This window comes from Phalacrocorax carbo, assembly GCF_963921805.1.
Source record: "Phalacrocorax carbo chromosome W unlocalized genomic scaffold, bPhaCar2.1 SUPER_W_unloc_8, whole genome shotgun sequence".
Classification (NCBI taxonomy): Eukaryota; Metazoa; Chordata; class Aves; order Suliformes; family Phalacrocoracidae; genus Phalacrocorax; species Phalacrocorax carbo.
The window spans coordinates 452955-474218 of record NW_026990259.1 but is presented as its reverse complement, the minus strand read 5'-3'; the positions used below and the strand labels follow the sequence as shown (position 1 = coordinate 474218).

The 21264-nt window shown below is 36.7% G+C and overlaps 1 protein-coding gene across 5 annotated transcripts in view; it reads right to left on the bottom strand.

The window, feature by feature from the left end:
* The window catches only part of LOC135310912 (F-BAR domain only protein 2-like), a 64942-nt gene that overhangs the window by 15776 nt on the left and 27902 nt on the right, over positions 1–21264 (bottom strand). For 3 of the 5 annotated variants that reach the window (XR_010370857.1, XM_064440038.1, XM_064440037.1), the window contains exons 6-10: positions 19397–19501; positions 11993–12091; positions 10548–10644; positions 2846–2890; positions 367–439 (exon numbers count right to left, since the gene is read on the bottom strand). Coding sequence is in view for 3 of the 5 variants with exons in the window: in XM_064440038.1 (XP_064296108.1) it covers positions 367–439; positions 2846–2890; positions 10548–10644; positions 11993–12091; positions 19397–19501 (419 nt within the window). In the remaining 2 variants the exon portion in view is untranslated. Of the gene's footprint in view, positions 1–366; positions 454–2845; positions 2891–10547; positions 10645–11992; positions 12092–19396; positions 19502–21264 lie in introns of all 5 variants that reach the window. The other 2 variants (XR_010370858.1, XM_064440039.1) reach the window with 2 other exon arrangements.

Sequence of the window (21264 nt, the reverse complement as noted above, 5' to 3'; positions counted from 1 at the left end):
ACACAAAAGTTTTTCTAACAAAAGAATAACTGAAGCTTCAATTCCGCAAACATAGACATACAGTACTTTTTCCACATACAGAGCTGTATTTCGTTAGGAGTACACGAGAACCACATTCAAATGTAGAACAAGGGAGAACTACTTACCTATGCAGAGGAAAGAATGAAACGAGTGGACTACTATGAATACATTTATGTTATTTCCTTAAAATCGTTAGTTACAAAAATCTTAAATAGCTGTGATGTTTTCATATTTGTAGCTTTCCTCTAAACGTCTGTTATAAAACCTTTTTTTTTTTAACATCAGCTCTATCTATTATCTCTAGTTTTCATACAAGACAAGGCTTCAAGCTGGAAATATACTTACACAGACTCAGTATCTTTTTCTTTCTTCATTATTCCTGATAAACCAAAAGGCTTCCTCTTCCGTGCTTTTGTCCCTATGGAACAAACACTTTAAATTTAAAGACCAAAGAGATTAGTATATATTTAGCAATGTCAAACACTGGTGCATACAAATGCCAATACCTTTTAAATGCTGCCATAATGAGTGATATAAAACAAAACAAAACAAAAATTCTAACAGTGGAGGTAGGTATGGAGCCAAACTAAGGGAATGTTATCCCAATATGTTGTTCAGTAACACAATGTGCTAGTTTTTGCTGGGATAGAGTTAATTTTCTTCACAGTATCTAGTATGGGGCTATGTTTTGGATTCATGCTAAGAACAGTGTTGATAATGTGGAGATGTCTTATTGTTGCTGAGCAGGGCTTACACAGAGTCAAGGCTTTTTATGCTACTCACCCCACCCCACCAGCGAGTGGGCTGGGGGTGCACAAGAAGCTGGGAGGGGACACAGCTGGGACAGCTGACCCAAACTGACCAAAGGGATATTCCATACCATATGATGTCATGCTCAGTATATAGAGCTGGGGAAGAAGAAGGAAGGGGGGGACGCATGTTCAGTGATGGCGTTTGTCTTCCCAAGTCACTGTTACGCGTGATGGAGCCCTGCTTTCCTGGAGATGGCTGAACACCTGCCTGCCCATGGGAAGGACTGAATGAATTCCTTGTTTTGCTTTGCTTCTGCACGCAGCTTTTGCTTTCCCTATTAAACTTTTATCTCAACCCATGAGTTTTCTTACTTTTGCTCTTCTGGTTCTCTCACCCATCCCACTGTGAGGGGAGTAAGTGAGCAGCTGTGTGGGGCTGAGCTGCCTACCAGGGTTAAACCACATCAGCTTCATACAAAAAAAAAATTAAAATATGGTTCAAGCAACACATTAATAACATAAATCTTTATAAAACTGATCTGCATTGTACATTCAACTCTCCAAGCTGGGTATGCTAGACTGCCACTTATTTTATAGAAGATGGGTGCACTGCCAGTTTTGAGGAAAGGGACTCTGCTCACAGAAACTCAACAGCAGCTATTGCTCCAGCCAGTCCTGAATAGCCAACGCACTTGAATCAGAAACTGAAACCTGCCTCTCTCAGCTACTGCTGCAGTTCAACACCCTGTTCTTATTTCCCTGCATGTTCCTGGTAGCTGCAAGCCCTTGTCTCTCCTAAGAAGTAGCATCTTGGCCCTGTAAAAACAAGAACATCTCTTGGCTGTCCAGCTGATGCCGAGTTCATGATTTCCCAGTGATGTAGCCAGCTCTAATGCTGGCTCCCACTGAGACTGGAACCATGCCTCCCTTCTGTCTTTTCTTCCCTGTTTTTAGCACTGGATATATATAGTTTTAGTACAGAAAAAAAACTTTGCTTTCATACCCATTTAATGTACTAAAATTAAAATACATTTAAACATTCCATCAGACTTCCTGTCACGTCTGCTTCTCTCCCCAATTTTTGCTTAATCAAAGTAGACTGCCAAACTTTAAACAAAATAACCGAGTGCAAGCATCTGATCCAACTCACCTACAATTTTGTTTTGATGTAAGATATTACCTACAGCAAGCTTTTAAGCAAAATGGTGGAAAAAATTTGGTTCCCAAAATTTCACAACTGACAATTCGAGCACGTAAAAAATCCCACTATCTTCCCCTTTACAGAAATACATTACACACCACATAAGGAATCACTTCACTTTTAGAAATTTTCAGGGTGAAATAACTCAAAACTTCTCACAAATCAGGTAGCTATAAACTCAGCCATATCTTACATTTTAATAGAGACAGAAATTGCTCCGAAATTATTTTGAAATACTAGTCTGGGATTTATTTCCTTTCTGTGCTTTATCCAGCCCAAAACAATGACAAATGGAGTATGAGAGTAGTTTCTGAACATGGATCTTCTCTGCTTCAGTCAAAAAAGATTTTAAGTCTCAGCTGCAATCTTGCCTACTTAAAAGTTGTCAGCTGCTATAGCTACACTGTCAACTCCTCTGTCCCAAAAGTAAATATATAGCTTATATAGTTCTTAACCACTTAATCCCCTAAGCAAAATAAGCTACACCAAAGGAAGGCTTTGTGACCATAACACTGCATTAGAATTGGTATAACTATCATGGCAACAATGGAAAGAGCCTGGGCCATATTTTGACACTTGCAAATTAAGTTACACAGTCATAAATTAACCAAAACCAAACCTCTGCAATGACAGGGTCTTAGCCAAAGTATATTTATAAGAAACATTAAAATTCTCTGACCATCGTGCATTAGGCTTATAAAGTATTGTAGGTCTCATTTTCATACAAGTTTGTTTCTCAGAAGACAAACAGCTTTTTGGTCTATTGGAATACTTTAAAGTTATACAAAATTCACATGTGAATATCCTTCTCCCCTCAGTTTCAGGTCCTATCCACAGGATTGTTAGGTAAATAATTGCTACAACAACTCACCTTCAACTGCACTGGATGCGTTACATTCTTCAAATTCAATAGGGCCTTAAAGAAATGACAATTAAGGTAAACATTAGGTTAAATTTAATCTCAAATGAAAGTCAAACCCTAAGATATTTTTAACTACTATTAATATTTCCTGAAAATACTAAATAATCTAATTAAAAATTTAGGTGGTAACTGAAAACCACAATTACTCTGCCAGTGGTCAAACAGATTGCAAAATCATACATGTACAGCAAATCATTAGATATTTTTACTCTTTCATACTGAAAAATTAAAATACTAGTGCTCACTGTCTAAATATGATTTAATTGCCTATGTTATTACAACACATGAAACATTTCTAATTTGTTTCCTCTTCTCATTCAAAATTGCATCTATAATATAGTATCAGTGTAAGGCTTTTGCTTTATCTTCTTTTAATGAACAAGAGCTATGTAAAGAAAAATCAAAAAGGAGAAAAGCATAGCTATAGCCCTAATTTTGAGATTCACACTTTTTCTAACTCTATATTGTTAGTTCCTCTGTTTCCTCTTCATAGCCACTTACCTGGACAGTTAAAAGTGATATGCAGAATCTTAAACATAGCAATAAAGATAAAAAGCTTTTTAAAAATCATTAAGAGTAAACAGGACAAAAAAGCAGAGAGCACTGGTTAAGTGCCATATCTAAATAAGTTCATTATTATGGCTTCCCATTGTAGTTGTGTGATGGATGCACTCAACTCCTTAACCAAACTAGCGATAGTTTGGTACAGGCTTCAAAGGAGGTAAAGGCCTGAGCCACAGCCGGGTCAAGAACTCCTCTAGTTCCAATCTGCTCTCTGAAAACCCACAACGGAGCAGAGTGACACAGTGAGCATCGATGCATATGAGTTTGGAACACTGATCATGCAATTAACACATGAATAGCAGGTGGCTTTTCCAAGACTCATTTGTCGAGGAACAAAGTAAGTTGTGGGTACAAGGAGTCTCCTGCGACTACAAGCCAACGACTTCATCCCATAAATATGACAGCCTAAGTGAGCCTTCTTTGAGCGCTCCCTGCTAGGCAGCGTGGCTGCATGGTGGTGATCTCCCCTTGAGCTGGGACGCCTCTCAAGGTTGCCCCTCGAGGCAGAGAGACCTCTTACCAACAATAGATCTTTGGTAAGCAACCAATATCATGCCAAACCTTGTATTATAGCACACTAAGATTTTGTCTTGGTAACTTTGATTCTTGTCTTGGTATCTTTGAATCATTGTTATATCCTTTGTGCAGTACAGTTATAGAGTGAACCTTGCCATTGAACTTTGTTAAGTTGCGCTTTTACAATAAAACCACTTTTTCTGATACCTTTGACAGTGGTTCTTTAAGTGGTCTAAATCACCCATTCACAACAAATTGGTCTAGTTGGCAGGATCCTAAATCAGAATTTGCGACAAGTTGATGCAACATAACAGTCGCAAAGGGCAGTCCTAACCCTCATTCTTTCAAATCTGGCTAGGTCTAGAATTTATTTAACCCTGCTGTGAGCCATTTTCGGGAGCAAACTTGCAGAAAAACAGTGATTTTCCATAAGACCTCGTTCAGGGAGTTAAAATGGCAGAATCACACCAGCACTTGTGCAAGTGCAAAGAAAGCAGAGAGCACATGCAAACAGGCACCGTTACTTCCAGCCCCTACTAAGAATTAGCCCCTTGGCCTGTGTTTGAAACGGTAACTTACAACTGAACCAACAAAAGTAAAAACAAAGTTTAGCATGTTAGCACTGTGACACAGAGGTTATTACTTATCTTTCTGTAATCATCTTGAGGGAATATACAAAAGTTTATATATACACACGTTAAAGATAAGACAGAGGAAAAAAACCCACAAAACTATTCCCAATTCTATACTCTAAGGTAGCCAAACTTCAACCCCCCGCCACTGCACCTTATGCAACTACTTCCAAGTGAGAGATTGAAACCTTGAAAATTTCAATTACAAGCAACTGGACGTAAATAGATTGTGGAAACCTCAAATACAGAAACTACTTTCACTCCTACCCCAAAACACACATGCTAGTAAATACTCGGATTTATTTATCTTATTATGAAATGACAATTATTCTAGAGCATCCACCATAAAACTGAGAGCTGTGCAATTTTGAGGGTGTTTTCACATAAAAGGTGTACTTGCAAGCATTTTCCAGTGTTTTTACTTGTACTCTTTTTGAAATGAATGTCATACTCTTAGTCTTAAAATAAGTAGCTGATATAAACAGATCTTAGATACAAGAAACATGGAGACTACAAGCTTAAGCTTGTTTTTAAATAGTACAACATAGCAATTGTGCTGCAATTAAAGATGCTACAATTAAAGTAAAAAATAATTTAGCTGTGAATTAGCATTGTGAATTACACAACTGGGATTAACTGCATGAATCAAACACAAAGTACCTCAAATGGTTCTATTTGTAATGTAATCCCCAACACAAATATTTAACTCTTGCAGTGTAAATCTGTATTTGACCCAGTATAAACACTACATTTTGATAGCATTTCTCAAACTGCAAATGAGAAAAATTATGCTTATGTCAAACAAATAGAAAGGCAATTGAGAATCTGACTATGTATCTTGATACTCACTGATGTTAAACAAATGTATTTTAGACATTAGATAAAATCTACCAGATATTTTCTTTGAAAATTTGCAGAGACCTAATGATTTAAAAAAAATAATAAAAAAGGTATGCTCAAAGTAATGACTTGTATTTATTGCAATTAAGATCGAGTCTGCAAAATTTTCCCTGCTGGTAAAAGAACTCTGGGTGCTTGTAAAACCAGCAGCAGGATGAGAATCTAGGAATAGAACCCATCAATACCCCATTTATCATATTGTAATTGGCCTCCAAATGAAGCTCTTGAGAGCAGAATATCAAAAGGCCAATCTCAAATGGCATTCTTAAATGCCCTTTAAGTTTCAATTATTAAATAACCTCAAATGCAAGTCTAATTATTCTATACAACAAGACAAAATACAAATTCCTAACAGTGCTCCCATTCTACTACATATTGTAAATACATAGACATTTTAGGCTGCTCTTCCAATCCCTTCTCCTTTGCTCTCCATTAAATTCACAGGAAAACAGAGTCAGCATGTTCCGCAAGTCAGCAAATCTGGGTGTCTTACAAAATAAAAAGCAACAACAACAAAAAAACCCCAGAAAAACTGATTTGGGAACTATAGATGTCTACATCCTCACACTGATTTAATCAAAGGGTTTTTTTAGGTATTTAAACTCTATTGTTCAAAATATATCGAGCAAAAAATTAAAAATACCATAAAACATAGAAGCTGAAGAACAAATAAATTACTTTTCCAGCACTTCAGACAGTACATTTTTCATCAGTTTGCTAAGGATTAAACTACTTCTGTTTCTTGCTTCTACACATAATTCCTGTTTTGCGAGAAAAAAAAAAGCCAAACCAACCACAAACACTCATCCCCAAAACAAAAACAGAAGGGAAAAACTGTAAACAACAGAGACTTAAACATATTTTTATAGAAAAACAATACTCAATCTTTTTCAGAATACCATCTTTTTCTTTACCCTTCCCAGCTACTAAGACTGATTCCCCAGACTTTTAAGACTTTTACACTAATGATTAAAATATATAAATATTCAAGGCTCAAGTAAAACTCATCCTTATTTCCGATCAGTATCTTTAACCTTCACTTCTAACACAAAGCAGAAAGCAAAGATTTTTAACACCAAGTTTCTGTATTTTCTCCATTACACCTGCCTAACACTTGTCATTGAGGGTGTTTTTTTTACAACTTGATAAGAGACAAACACTGACGCCTAGAACTAAAAGACACACAGATATGATGATCAGATCAATATTTTCAATTTTTCGGAAGCCAGCTTACCCCCCAAAAATTCAGGCTACCCAGAGACGTGGTAAAGTCACCATCCCTGGAGGTATTTAAAAGACGTGTAGATGTGGCACTTCAGGGCATGGTTTAGGAGACATGGTAGTGTTGGGTTGATGTCTGGATTTGATGATCCTAGAGGTCTTTTCCAACCTTAATGGTTCTATGATTCTGAACTGGAATACACATGATCTCCACTATTAACATATACTTTGGGTGAAAGAAAAGTAGACATTTTCTGCCATGCCATAAATGAATTTTCCAAGGCACATGGAGCAGAGGCCTATCAGAAACAGAAAACTGATTCATCAGAAGAGACCAACAATAGTTTTGATCAACACTGCAGGACCACGAGTGACAGAGGGATCTTCCAACCCTTGAGCCCCACGTTGGGCGCCAAAAAGACTGTCGTGGTTTAGCCGGCAGCTCAGCCCCACACAGTTGCTCGCTCACTCCCCCACCAGCGCGATGGGGGAGAGAATCAGAAGAGTAACGCTCGTGGGTTGAGATGAGAACAGTTTAATAATTAAAATTTTTTTAAAAAAAAAAAGCAATGGAAAGGAAAACAACGAGAGGCGTGAAACCCAGGGGCGGGAGGGGGGAGGGGAATGAACTGCCAAAACAAACCACACGCGACGCAGCTGCTCACTGCCAGCTGACCTGACACCGCGCCTCCTCGAGCTGCAACTCCCCCCTTAATATACTGGTCATGGTGTCATATGGTATGGAATGAACATCCTATTGGCCATTCGGCGTCAGCTGCCCTGGCCGTGGCCCTGCCCCTCTCAGCCTCCTGCTGACGAGGCAGAGCGTGGGAAGCTAGAAAGGTCCCCGACCACCACAGTGAAGAGAATTAACCCCTTCTCAGGCAAAACCAGCACACAACCAATGGTATCAAACCTGCTATTAGACTTGCTTTAGAAAACAGTTCAGAGAACAAATATAAATTCTGACTTGTAGCCTGACTGGTTATTGCAGGTCCTGACACCTCTCTTTCTGTTTGTCAATGTTTTACATTTAAGTAATTTTAACTGGGGGGAGGGGGGGAAGATCAAAAGATTTGCAAAGATTTGAATGTATGTGGCTGTTTTTTTTATGCTTAATGGAAGTAAGAAAAAAATTAATAGAACTTCTTCAAATATTGTATTAATACTAAGAATTTTAAAAATATTTAAAGTAAATCCAGTAAGAATTAGGTGATAAAGCTTCCTACAGAAGTTATTTAGGTAGTTTAAAAAAGCCATTGTAAGGAAGTTGATAAATTATGTTAAAAAACTCAAAATATTACTGCTATAAAGAAATATTATTTGAACTAGAAAAACAGCACGTGTTAAAGTCGAGAAGCCCCTGTATATTAAGACTTCAGGTGACAGAAATTAGCCACCAGAGGGAGCCCATATAATCTGGTATAAAAGACATCACCATAGAAAGAGAAATTGCAGATATGCAGATAAGAGCTTAAGTAATTGCCTATATCTAGAAACCTTTATTGTAATTTGTTTATAATCTATGCAAAAAGCCAGCCTTCCTCAGTACTTCCTTTCGGATTCATTCTTATTTTTACAGTGATAAATAAAAGTAAGTAAACTGCTATGAAGTACTATAACTGTAGCTAGAATATACTGAAATAATCTAAAATACTTTGGTATGCATTATCCTTTTAGTTTATTTTGTTCTCAAAATTCAGTATTTCAGAATGCAGCCCACCAACTAATTCAGTATATTAGCCCACAAATATGGGAGGGAGAAGACCTACATAGTTCTGGCGATTTTTAAAGTATTTCCTTCAAATAGATTTAGGAATGGAATCTTAAACCACAGTGACAGCCATAAGACATTCTTTCTACATTTGTCTTATAAAAATGATACTGACTTGGTGTACACATTGAATATTTAGATTTATCAAAGAAGCCATTTCCTTCTCCACCCTAATTAGTAAATACACACCACAGAAAGACTTCTAACATTTGCTCCACAAGTTAAAATACATTTCTATTAAGAACAGTTCTCAATTGCAGAAAACTATTTTTCCCTCCCACGCTGGATGTTTCCATTTCACTCTTAGAAGACTGATACCTCACTTTGCCTTTCAAATCTTTTTAATTGTCAAAGCTATATGATTTTAAGTTAATAAAAATGGATATAATAGAAGCAGTAACCATAATTAACATCACTAGCAGTCTGTTTCTAGTCTCCTTTGACACTTCACAACTTCTTGTGAATTTGTATTCTTTTGCTGCTGGATTTGTCTATGCTTTCCTCTGCATCATGACTGCTTTACAAAGTTGATATCAATACAAAAATTTCACTCTGTAAAAGAGAATTCAAGGTGCTTACATTTCCACACTAAAAACATAACCTTTCCTTAAAATATTTTGCTGTTAAAATAGTTGTAGGATTGAAGAAATGAAATTTACTATGGCAAAAGCTTTTATTTGACTCCAGAGAATACAAATGGGATTTGAAGAACTCTGTAAAGCAGCAAATAAGTACACAGTATGTATAGCTTCTCCCACTAAATTAAAAAGTGTTATTTCTCTTATGATTACTATGTTGTCTAGCAAAAAAACACACTAATAATGTGGATGGCCTGAAGTGCACGGTACTCCAGGATATATTACCAAGGGTCTTTGTAACCCAGGGAGTCAGGAACCTAAATGCAATATGGAGATGCCTAGCCGTGACATCTCGGCAATAGCTAATCAAAGAAGTCTGAACACTGAATTTTCACGTCTTCACCCTGACTTCAGATCAACTGAACTTGAACCCCTGAAGTTCATACTTTTTCTTTCTTACTCTTTATTGAAAAACTGTGAAATATAGAGGAAACATTTGAAAATTGTTCCATAGACAATCTTACCTCAGCCCACTCAGGTATCAGCATTAGCAGATCATAAAGAGAATACGAAAGAATGTTATGTTAAAAAAGACCTCACAGAGGCATTGTAAGACACCTAGTAACCACATTTAACAATTTAATATAAATTCTCAAGATCTACTTTACGATGTATGTCTTTGCTCTGAAAGAAACTTTGTGCTTCTGTACTAGAAGGCAGAGATGCTAGCCAGGACTCCCAATGCTCAAAGAAAAAATGGTACTACTGAATTCTTGTACTCACACACCTATTGACCATGTATTCACGCCCAAATATTAAAGTGAACTCTATATTTTTCCTATAATGTTAGATATACACTGTGAGATTTTTTATGCCAGTCCAGGAAAGTCTTATATGCCACACCCAACAAGCAGTACTTTCAGAAAGTACTATTCAATTTGCTGCTTATTAAAGGAAACAATCTACATATAATCTATTAAAATGCATAATTTTGTAAGCTAACCAAATTAACTGATGCAACTGTTCCAACAGTTCTATAAGCAGCTTTATAGACATTTGTTCTGAATATATCCACAAATTTATATTAAATAATGTTTGGAAATATAATTTATGCAGAAGCACATAGCAGAGGTAAGTCTGTGCAAGGAACTTCAGTTTCTTGACAAATTTCACTGATGTACCAAGGAGCAGTATAGTTTAAGCGCTTCCTCAAAGATCTACATAGAGGGACTCGGAGCTATAAAACACTATGCTTTATGAACCCAAATACTACATGTACATAATAAATTGTGTTGTTAAATTTCTATGAATAATTTAATATCAAAGCTAATGAATTCTAAGAATTTGAAATTGTAAGTACATTACAACTATAACACATTAATAAATAGGGTTTGACCTTTTATTAGGAGTGGAAATCTACATCTTTTAAATTAACATTTCCTACTCTGCTATTTTTAATCTCTTACCAGGTCTTTCCTTGCCAGTTCCTTTTGACTCAGCAAATTTCTGTATTAAACTCTCAACTGTAGTATTTGTCATGTTATTAATAAACTCTTCATGCACCTTAAAAAAAAAAAAAAAACAAAAAAAAAGCCAAACAAAAATCACAAAACAACACACACCACACAAAAGGAATTTTAAAACCAGTAATTGAAAGAATGTAATTAACTTTAAGAAGTGTTTTTCTCTAGAGTTAAGGTTCAAAATACTTGCCTCTAAAATATATTACAGGGCTTCCAAAAATCAACAGGCATTTTACCAAGGAAATCCCTTCTTTGCTTTAGTATTAGCAAATGTGTTTACAATACAGATACAAATGAGGAACAAAAGAATACAGCTTGATGACGGGTCTAGGATTTACTTCTATTTCTTCCATCTAAACCATTTTTGTAATCCATAATTTTCTGAATTTGTCAGCAACTTGTCCCACTATAACATCAGGATGACAAGCGGTTTCTTAAGCCAGCACCAGTTAAGGGTGTGAACTGTTACCACTGTATTATCTCATTTCCCACCTGCTTGAGTAAAAGCATTACTGTTGTAATGTTTTTTGGTCTGACGAAGGAAAAACCACACATTGTTAATAAGTTTTTCCAACAAGGCAGTATGCATATGCTTTAGAAATAAATAGCATGACCCTTGTGACCACCATTCATTAGCAGAAAACCTCAAAACTGAGGAAAACAGTGACTCAAGTGTATACAAATAAAACTACATTTCAGAACATCAAAAAATTAAGGGCTACTTATAAGGATTATTAAACCAACTTGGATCTAAAGAAAAGATACTTTTCAGACTGATATAATTTTAAGTTTTAGTTAAGAAAAGGACAAGTATCCTGAAATGTATGAAATGGGTGCTAATTAATACCTAGAGAACAGAACTTTGAAATACACTAACAACTCTCCAAATTGTCAAAATTTAACGATTCTTCAGCCTTATTCTGTAAAATTTGTGATACCGAACTTATAAATACAAAAGGAAGCAGTAAAAAATTCAGCTTATGTTCAATTTAGATATTAAAAAGAATTCCAATACAACGAACAAAATTAGAGGATGATCCATTTAATAAACATTTCAGAGGCTTGAATAAAAAAAGAGAATATGCATATAGAAACATCACAAAAGACCAAAACAGCAATTTAGTAGATGTTCAAATCTCCTTCAAACATCTCATAAACAAGTTCAGTATTTGCATTATGTTTGATCTGTGGTAAAAAACCACACCTGATTGAAATTCTTTTGAATTCTGTGGATCATTTCTGTTTATCTCCTACTCATACTGGTTTGAAGTTACCATCATTTGAAAGATGTGATCTTTTAATTACCACAAACACAGTAAGAAATGTTTCATTTAATAGTTAAGAAAAATACATAGCATGATCCAAACAAATGATAATATAAAAATTACCTCTCCTATTTGTAAATGAATTTCTTTTATTGTATTTGACAATGATTCTATAATCTCTTTCATATGAAGAAGGTGTGTTTCTTCAATATCTTGAAATTTCTGTAAACCAACACAAGCAATTATTCATAATGAAAATAATTATTGAAATATTAAACCTTAAATCTTAACAATTAAATATAATAAACAACAGAAAAACAAATTTTTTTCGGATCTTGGTCATGTTAATTACAGTGCTTAAAAAAGGAAGGTGCAGAATTTACAGAGTTATGAAATAATGTACTTTATAATATCCTTTTAGAACCATTCTCCAACTTTTTCACTTACTCTTTAAACCTTCATCTATCTTGATTTTTTAAAAAGTCTGACCTATTTCTACCAGCAGAAAATAGGGTTGTAGGGTGTTTAAAAAAATATCTTTTTTTCCATAGCTGAAGAGTTTCGCTTTTTCATCTAACCCTAAAAGTCCTATTTCTGGATCTGTTTTGCACCTCCTCCTTGTGACCCTCTCTTCCTGCTCACAATATACACATGCTTTCTCTTTCTCTAATTGAATCTATATTCTTTGTTTCAGTAAATTCAATTCATTTGTTCGGTCTTTAAACTCACTGTATAAAAGCTTTGCAGTTTGTCTGGAATTTGTCCTCCTGTTCCCTCTTACCCAGGCTTCCACCTGACACCCATTTTAAAACCATTTCCAATGTCTCTAATGACCCGTTCCTAGCCAAAGATCAGAACTAAAAATGTCCTCATCCTCCCAACAGTCAGCCATAGTCATCTTGAAATCTGTGTTTACTCCTGTTCTGTCCTAGTTCTCTTCCTACTTCTGTAACTGTCTAAACTTTGGAGCACCACTTAACCCTCTCTCTAATTTTTGCAGGGTTCTCTGAAGATCATCTCTCCTGATCATACCTCCTGTTACTTTGATTCACAAACAAGTACAACTCCATACAGACAAGTCAAATAGCTCTTAACTTCTAAACTCTCAATCTATCTTTTCCCATACTTATACGCCTCTCTAGCCACCAATCAATCAAATTAAAATTAATTTTTTCCTCAAGCAGCCTTCCTCTTAATTACAGAGGATACAGTCATCCTCTGTAGCCTATTCTATGACATTACTTCTTTTACTGACTGCCTGATTACATAAACTATATTATTTTGCTTTCAAAGCTATCTATGGTCTATCTCTATAATATCTGCTCTCAAACACTATCAGGGTTTCAACACCTGTACACAATGTGATTTTCCAGCCTGTTTCCACTAACTAATTTTTACCTAAACTCAAAGTCAACTTCTGAGATTATGCCAATGCCATTTCCTTTGTGTTTGGTTTGAGCTCCCCATAAAACTCTGCAAAACATTATCCTTTAGACTCTTCTCTATAATGCACACCAAAATAGATGGGTATTTAGCGATTTTTCTTTTTGTCTCTTATGTCAGTGTACAGCAAGCCCCTCCTCTCGACTGTTTCACAGAATCACCAAATGGTAGGGGTTGGAAGGGACCTATGGAGACCATCTCGTCCAACCCCCCTGCTTAAGCAGGTACACCTATAGCAGGGGTCACAGGATTGCATCCAGGTGGGTTTTGAATGTCTCCAGGGAAGGAGACTCCACAGCCTCTCTGGGCAGCCTGTGCCACTGCTCTGGCACCCTCACAGGAAAGTTGTTTTTCCTCATATTCAGGCAGAACTTCCTGTGTTCCAACTTGTGCCCATCGCCCCTTGTCCTGTCATTGGGCACCACTGAAAAGAGTCCAGTCCCATCGTCCTGACACCCACCCTTTAGATATTTATAAGTATTGATAAGATCCCCCCTCAGTCTTCTCTTCTCCAGGCTGAACAAACCCAAGTCTCTCAGCCTTTCCTCAAGAGAGATGCTCCAGTCCCTCGATCATCTCAGTAGCTCTCCACTGGATTTGCTCAAGCAGTTCCCTGTCTTTCTTGAACTGGGGGGCCCAAAACTGAACACTACTCCAGATGTGGCCTCACTAGGGTGGAGTAGAGGGAGAGGATAACCTCCCTCCACCTGCTGGCCACACTTCCTTTTAATGCAGCCCAGTATACCCTTGGTCTTGGCCCCAAGGGCATGGTGCTGGCTCATGGTCAGCTTGCTGTCCACCAGCACTCCCAGGTCCTTCTCAGCAGAGCTGCTTTCCAGCAGGTCAACCCCCAGCCTGTACTGGTGTATGGGGTTGTTCCTCCCCAGGTGCAGGACCCTACACTTGCTCTTGTTGAATTTCATCAGGTTCCCTTTGGCCCAGCTCTCCAGCCTGTCCAGGTCTCATTGGATGGCAGCACAACCTTCTGGTGTATCAACCACTCCTCCCAGATTGGTATCAACAGCAAACTTGCTGAGGTTATACTCTATCCCTTCATCCAAGTCATTGATGAATAACCTTATTTCCTTGTTTTATACTTAAGATTTAAAGTCTTTGCAGTAGAAGCCATCTTGGCCTTGTACAGTACATAACACAAAGGGACTGATCAAAGACTAAAGCTATCTAGGTACTATAATAGAACCACATAATTCATATCACAGATATAATCATTAACCAAATTGCTTACTTTCACTTTTGAAAGATCAGTCCATTTTGAAAAGATGTACTGAAATGAATCTGTAATGTTAATGACCCAACAAATGCAAGTCAATTCTCAGCATTTTAAGCTACAATAAAAATGAAAAATCAACAGGATCTTTATCTATGCAACTCAGCATACACAGTTTAAGTAAGCATTACTCCTTTTTATAAACATGTACATTTTCCTGTAAGTTTTAAAATGTGAAGAATTATTACTAATTCTTGGACTTTATATGCAGACTGTTCAACAGCAAAGTTATCCAGCCAACTGCACTCAGTTCTAGTTAAGACAGAAGGACTTTCAAAGAATAACTTAGCACTTTCAGCTATTTGATCCGTTCCAATAACTGACTGTGCTATGTGATTATTAAAAAAAAAGCTTCTAAAAAGGTGGAATAACCAGCAAATGAGACATGTTTTCTTAACAAATAAATAGCGATTGTATAATACAACTATAGTTTTACTCAGAAAAATCTTTCAACATGAAGAATTTCTGCTAAATCCAATATCTAAACAACAAAGTGAATTATATTTTCCTACATCTTTAATCACAAAAAAACCTTCCATGTTTATTGCAGAAAAAACACATAACATACAATTTAAGATTAGGAAGATCACGTTTCTAAATTCAGCCTCTCAAAATCACTTATCACAAGCCATGTCACTGATAACTGCAAGTAAGAGAGTAAATGACAAAAAAGGAAAAATATGTAAAATTTACACAACAGGATTGGTGGAGTTTCACTAAGGAAAGACGAGAGTTACATGAGGACATTACTACATGATTACCTAGAATACAGCCACAGCAATTCAAGGTGTTCGTGTCCTCAGAAAGATTTTATATGAACAGCCTAAGACAAATTTAAGTTAAGCCAACTGTTTTTGCTCTGAAACAGCTGAGAATATTCACACTGCTCATTCATTTTGTTTTCAGAATTTGTATATTTCAAGTGAAATGTACTCCAAATTAAAATAATCTAGGGTGCCATTTATTCAGAAGTGGGCTTCCCATATTCATGCGTGTTGTTATTTTTCCTACTGCATCATCTTTAAAGTAGCTCTCCTGCAACCAAACTGTAGGTGCAGCTACACCATTATACTTAAAAGAAATTCCACAGATAGGACTTATACTGGCAGAATTCCAATTTTCATTTCCAATATGGATAGTTGTGGAAGGTATTAGAGTTTCCAGGTGTCCATTATCACATTAAGTGAAAATTTAAATTTTGAGTAAAAGGGTCGTTGCAGTTAAGGAACTAAGGTTATTTACACAAGTGTGGTTTGTAGTGAGAGGTAAATTTGTATCATTTTTGTATTGCAAAACAAAACAAATGGCCTACAAGCATGGTCACATTTTCCCAGCTGTAACATCTGGTATAGTGAAAAGATTATTTTTTTTCTCTCTCGACATCTCAGCCTGGTTTAAATACCTAATGCCTACCTAATAACATAAATAAAGCTGAACAAAAAGCATCTTCATATTTTGTCTCAAGATACAAAATAAACTGTTACTTTTTTCACTCTTTTGTTGCAGTGAATTGTTCAAATCAAGTTTTTAAGACATTATGAAAGCCCAGCTAATTTGCTTGCTGAAAGCCCCTACATTCTTCATTCTACATGCTTCACTAAATCACCAACAATAAAATCCATTTCAAATATTTTTCATGTTTATCTTCTGTCAGTTCTAAACAAGAAGTCCTTTTCATTACTCTCAGCTTTCTTGCTCATTGGAGACAAGTTTGCAGTGCAATTTTAGCAAGGCCAGTTTATTAAAGTCATATTTGTTAAATTTTTTTCTTATTGTTTCAGAGAGCAATAAGTCAACTGCTATAAACACAGTCTCTTTCTTGTAAGGTAAGGAATAACAGCAGACAGCTTTTGTGAGACTACATAATGATTTAAAGCAACCTGACTGAACTTGCTCTGAAGTGGATCAGAAGCATTCACAGGATCTATTTCAGTAGGGGTTCAGTAACTTCCAGAGCAAGGTAAATAACAAACAGGGCAGGAACTTCTTCAGTTATTCTAGATAGATCCAGAAGAGCCACGCTTGTATATGGGTTGAAACAAATCAAAGGAACAGTTCAGCATTTTTCTGGTATTACTTGATTTCTTTGTATCAAAAGGTGGGGTCTACAGCAAAAGTCAGGCTGCACTACAATTTATACATACTACACAATGATGGAGTTATTGGAACACTTACTGAGCAACTACAATAGTTACATTAACAGGAACACTGCAAAAAAGTTACCATTTTGGGTAACAGCAGTATGCGTTCACATGTCAGTTTGCTTCCACCTTATTTGTGGAAACTCTCCAGAAGGAATGTTACACTTCAGTGGTAACAATCCTTTTGTTACTATTATATTATACTTGTTCCTAAAAATTGTTTTAAGATACAGTTAAGTTTAAAAATGATGCCTAGTCCCAAAATTCTCAAGTGATTGGAATCACACATGCCAATGCCAATCCCAATCAAATTGCCTAGGGGTAACTGATACACAAATATTTTAAGTTACAGTGAGAGGGACAAAATGCTAAGGCAACAGATATAAATGTATAAGGTGGACACACATTCAAGTAAGTCCAGGCCAGGTGTCACACACTTGTGCTGGTTTTGGCTGAGAAGGGGTTAATTCTCCTCACTGTGGGGGTCGGCTACCTTTCCAGCTTTCCCCACTCTGCTGCATGGCGGGGGGGCTGGGAGGGGCAGGGCTGTGGTGGGGGCAGCTGACCCCGACTGGCCAATGGCATGTTCATTCCATACCACGTGACACCATGACCAGTATATTGGGGGGGGCAGGTTGCGGCTCGGAAGTGGTGTGGCATCGGGTCGGCGGGCGGCTGCGGTTCGTTTCGGCGGTTCGTTCCCCCTCTCCCCTCCTTTTCCCCCTCCCCCGGGGCTTTGCACCTCTCGTTGTTGTCCTTTACATTGCATTTCTGTTGTTGTTTCTTCTAATTTTCATTATTAAACTGTTCTTATCCCAACCCACGAGCGTTACCCTTCTGATTCTCTCCCCCATCTACCGGTGGGGGAGTGAGCGAGCGACTGTGTGGGGCTGAGCTGCCGGCTAAACCATGACAACACTCTACTTCAGCTTAAAGACACAAGTCTCTACCCTTAGTACCACATTGCCTCTTCCTTTGCACCAACACAAATGCTTGCGTGATCTCTTAATAAACCAAATCCCAGGTCTCTTCCAGATTAAAGCCAACCTTAATACATTAGTTTCAGTTGGATTAGTTCTACTAGGTAGTTTCTCACAGAAATACTTGACAAAGAAAGAAGCATGGAAAGGGGACAACTACTCGTTTTGACAACAATACTATTTTAAAACATATATTGAAAACACAGCTTCACACAGCAGAGAGAAGTACAACAGGCCTTATAACCCAGACCATGGTACCCATAAATTTTCTTGGTGAATTTTTTTTTTCAATAAAGCCTTTTTATACCACTGAACAACTGCAATCATCACTGTCTTACACTACACAACAAAAAAAAAGCATTTAAGAGTCACATATATTTTTAAAATGAGAGGAAAATAATGAACTTAACCAAATTTAACTCAAATTTAAAAGAAAAAGTATAGGGAGTACAGCACCTCCAACCAGAACCTAGTTAGGATACTGCACAAAAAGATGCCTACTGTGAACTCTTCAATGAAAGGATGTCAAGACTCTTAATATAACAGTCACATCAAAGGCAGAATTTTGCAGTAGCATGCCTGAGCACTTCTTTGTCACAAATGCCTGGACTGGAGGGGTGGGTAGGAGGGAAGAGTTCTGGTATGTGATATATTTGGTACCCTTTCTGTAATGGCTGTGTTGACTATCTATTCAGAGATGAACTAGATCAAGTTCTAATGAAGTTTTCAAAGTAGGAAAGCAGTTTATAGTTTAGGACAGGGCAGCTTTTACATGTCAGCCTAAGTAATCCCCATACAGTAAAATCTTAATTTCCAAGGAGTTAAGGAAAACCCTAAGACTTTTCCACTTCTACGTTAATCATACATGTATGACTGAATCTCCCTAATAATTCCATCTATGACTAAAAATTAATCTTTGAAACTAAGGAAGAGAGCAAAGAATCTTCAACTGAAAATTCCTATCCTGTAAAAGCTTTACAAAACCAAGAAACCTACAAATAAATATGCCAACCAGTCCTCAACTAAATATTACTACTAAATGCAGAAACAGTGAGGTCTGCTTTTTGAAATCCAGGGCAGTGAAAAAAAGTCTGCTATCAACAGATTTGAAAAAGAAACTTTAAAACATAACAAGCAGCAGCATGTGCAATCATACAGAGAACATGATATCCTCTGAAATACAAATTAAAACATCTTTTAAAAAACAGAAATTTGAACAGATGCAGGGGCTTTTGACCACCTCAGATAAACCCTGGAAAGACACTTTAACAAGCTGTTACTGAAGTGTTTTGCCAGAGTGATAATGAAAAAACCATGACAGATCCCAGTTTTAAAACTCCTATGAATGAGTTCTGACTCTCCAGCAATTCACAGGATTTCCCACATGATAACAGTGTACCTACAATACTTCCAAAAGTTCATTTTGTTTTCTTCCTAAAAATTTCTTCAAAAAGTCTTTCTAGAGTGCTAATGTTCAACTGTGTCAAAGACACTGCCATCACAACATACATGGTCAAACATATTACTTCTGACATTACTGTTCATATCAATTTCTAATGGAGATCATTCTACCTTGAACCAGTTTTTCAAAAGCTTTGATTTCAGATATTTTCAGAGAGATAAAATAGAACATATTAATCTATTTTAAAGGTAACTCATTTAATATAACACTTACCTGTGCAGTTTCTGTCATTTTCTGTTCAAAACCAGATTTAACCACAGCATATTTCTCCACATATAGTTTATAGGTATCTGTAGCTTTTTTCGTTTTAACTGCTGCCTATAGGATAGTAACAAAAAAAAAAAAGTGACAAATGTCACATTCAATCTGATCTATGGCTTTTAAAGTCGCTATTAAAAGAAAGTCTAGGATGACCTATAAAAATATTCAGGGTCATATCAAAACAGTGAAGTGTCATGACAAAATTTCACCACCAAGAACTCAGATTCAAGCCATTAGATATTTCTATTTAAAGCTGTACATAAACCACATAAAAAGGTAACAATTAACTCATTTAAATCCCTTCCCTTTATCAGCAATAACTAACTTATACTTTTTTTGAAATAAATATTTTAAAATTTGTATTGCTGAAATTAATTAGCTCATGTCAAACGTTTAGACCTGTAACAGAAAAGCATGAAGAAAGCAGGGCTAGAATACAGAGCAAACAGTTATTAGTGCAATTCTGAAAGAGTTAATGATAAAAAAAGGTGGTGCAGTTCTCTGTTAGAAGTGAAGGAAGAAATATAAGGGAAAAGACATTAAAAAGTACAGATGTTATATTAATGGAAATTTTCAGATTAAGAGATAATTGAAAGTTAAGTTAATGCAGAACATACAGATGGCCAGATTTATGCAACTCAGAATTGTATATAATGGTCCTTTTTTGCTTTATAATTTATTGATTTGTTTCATTATTTGTTGTTAATAAACCAAAATGTTCTTTTTGTGGGCTTAATAGACTTAAAAGATGACAACAAATACAGGAGAATCCCAATATTACACAGACAACAAAACTGAATTGATTGGTTTTAGCAGAGAAAAAGTTATTTTCAAAGTTTATAGCATGACAAACATGAGATGAAGTTTTTCAGAACTTTGGTATTCTTGCTATTTCCAAGTTAAAAGCCAATTAAAAATTATTTGCCTTGAACATCAGCTTTTTTCTAGCTTCTGAGTTCAACATGCCTACTTTATCTCATTGAAATTTCCCATCAGTTGTAATTCAAAAGTATTTCTAAATTGTTAATGACATTAGTAAAGACAGTTGTATATTTACTATCTGTTCTACTTCCGAATAGCTTTCCTCCTCTCTTTCAAATGAATTTCATCTGTCCCTGTGGCAGGTACATTCTGCCGCCGCTGCCACCGCCCCCCCTAAAGATCAGGGCTTTTGGTATGGTGATCGCTGGCTTTTTGCACCTCATTTTCACACCCTTTGTGCTTTGCCGTGCCCCCAGGCACATACAACGCCTCGGGAGGGGAGGGGCCAAACACCTCGACCAACAGAGGCCTGCAGCCAATGAGGTGTCTTGGTTCAGAGAAGCTTCTGGATCATGACCAGTTATGACCATAGCTCAGATATGACCCAGGGTATAAATGGGGTGCTGCCAGAGATTCCCCTGGAGTGGTCTTCTTGGAGCACTAGGCCTGTGTTTGAAGCCCTTTCCCTTGGGTTAGGATGCCACCTAAGGAAACTTCCTAGGATTGAGTGCCCTCACCTTCTTTTTGGGTGAGTGATTTCTTCTGGATATATCTTTGAGTGAGCCCTTGCCAGCTGCCCATCCCTCTCCCCTGGTAAGCGATTACACCTTCTAGGTACCCAGGAAAGGGGGAGAGTTCATTTTTGTGAGTGTGTGTGTATGCACTTTGGACCATCGTTCTTGTGTATAAACATGTAGTAATAATACCCTGATTGATAACTTAAACCTGTTATGTGTTAGATGTTATCAGAGGGTTGACTGAGTTCAGTTTAGCCCTGTTTCTCTTTTTTTTGTTGTTGTGGTTTTGGCTGTTTTGTGAAATAAAATTGTTTGAGCTTG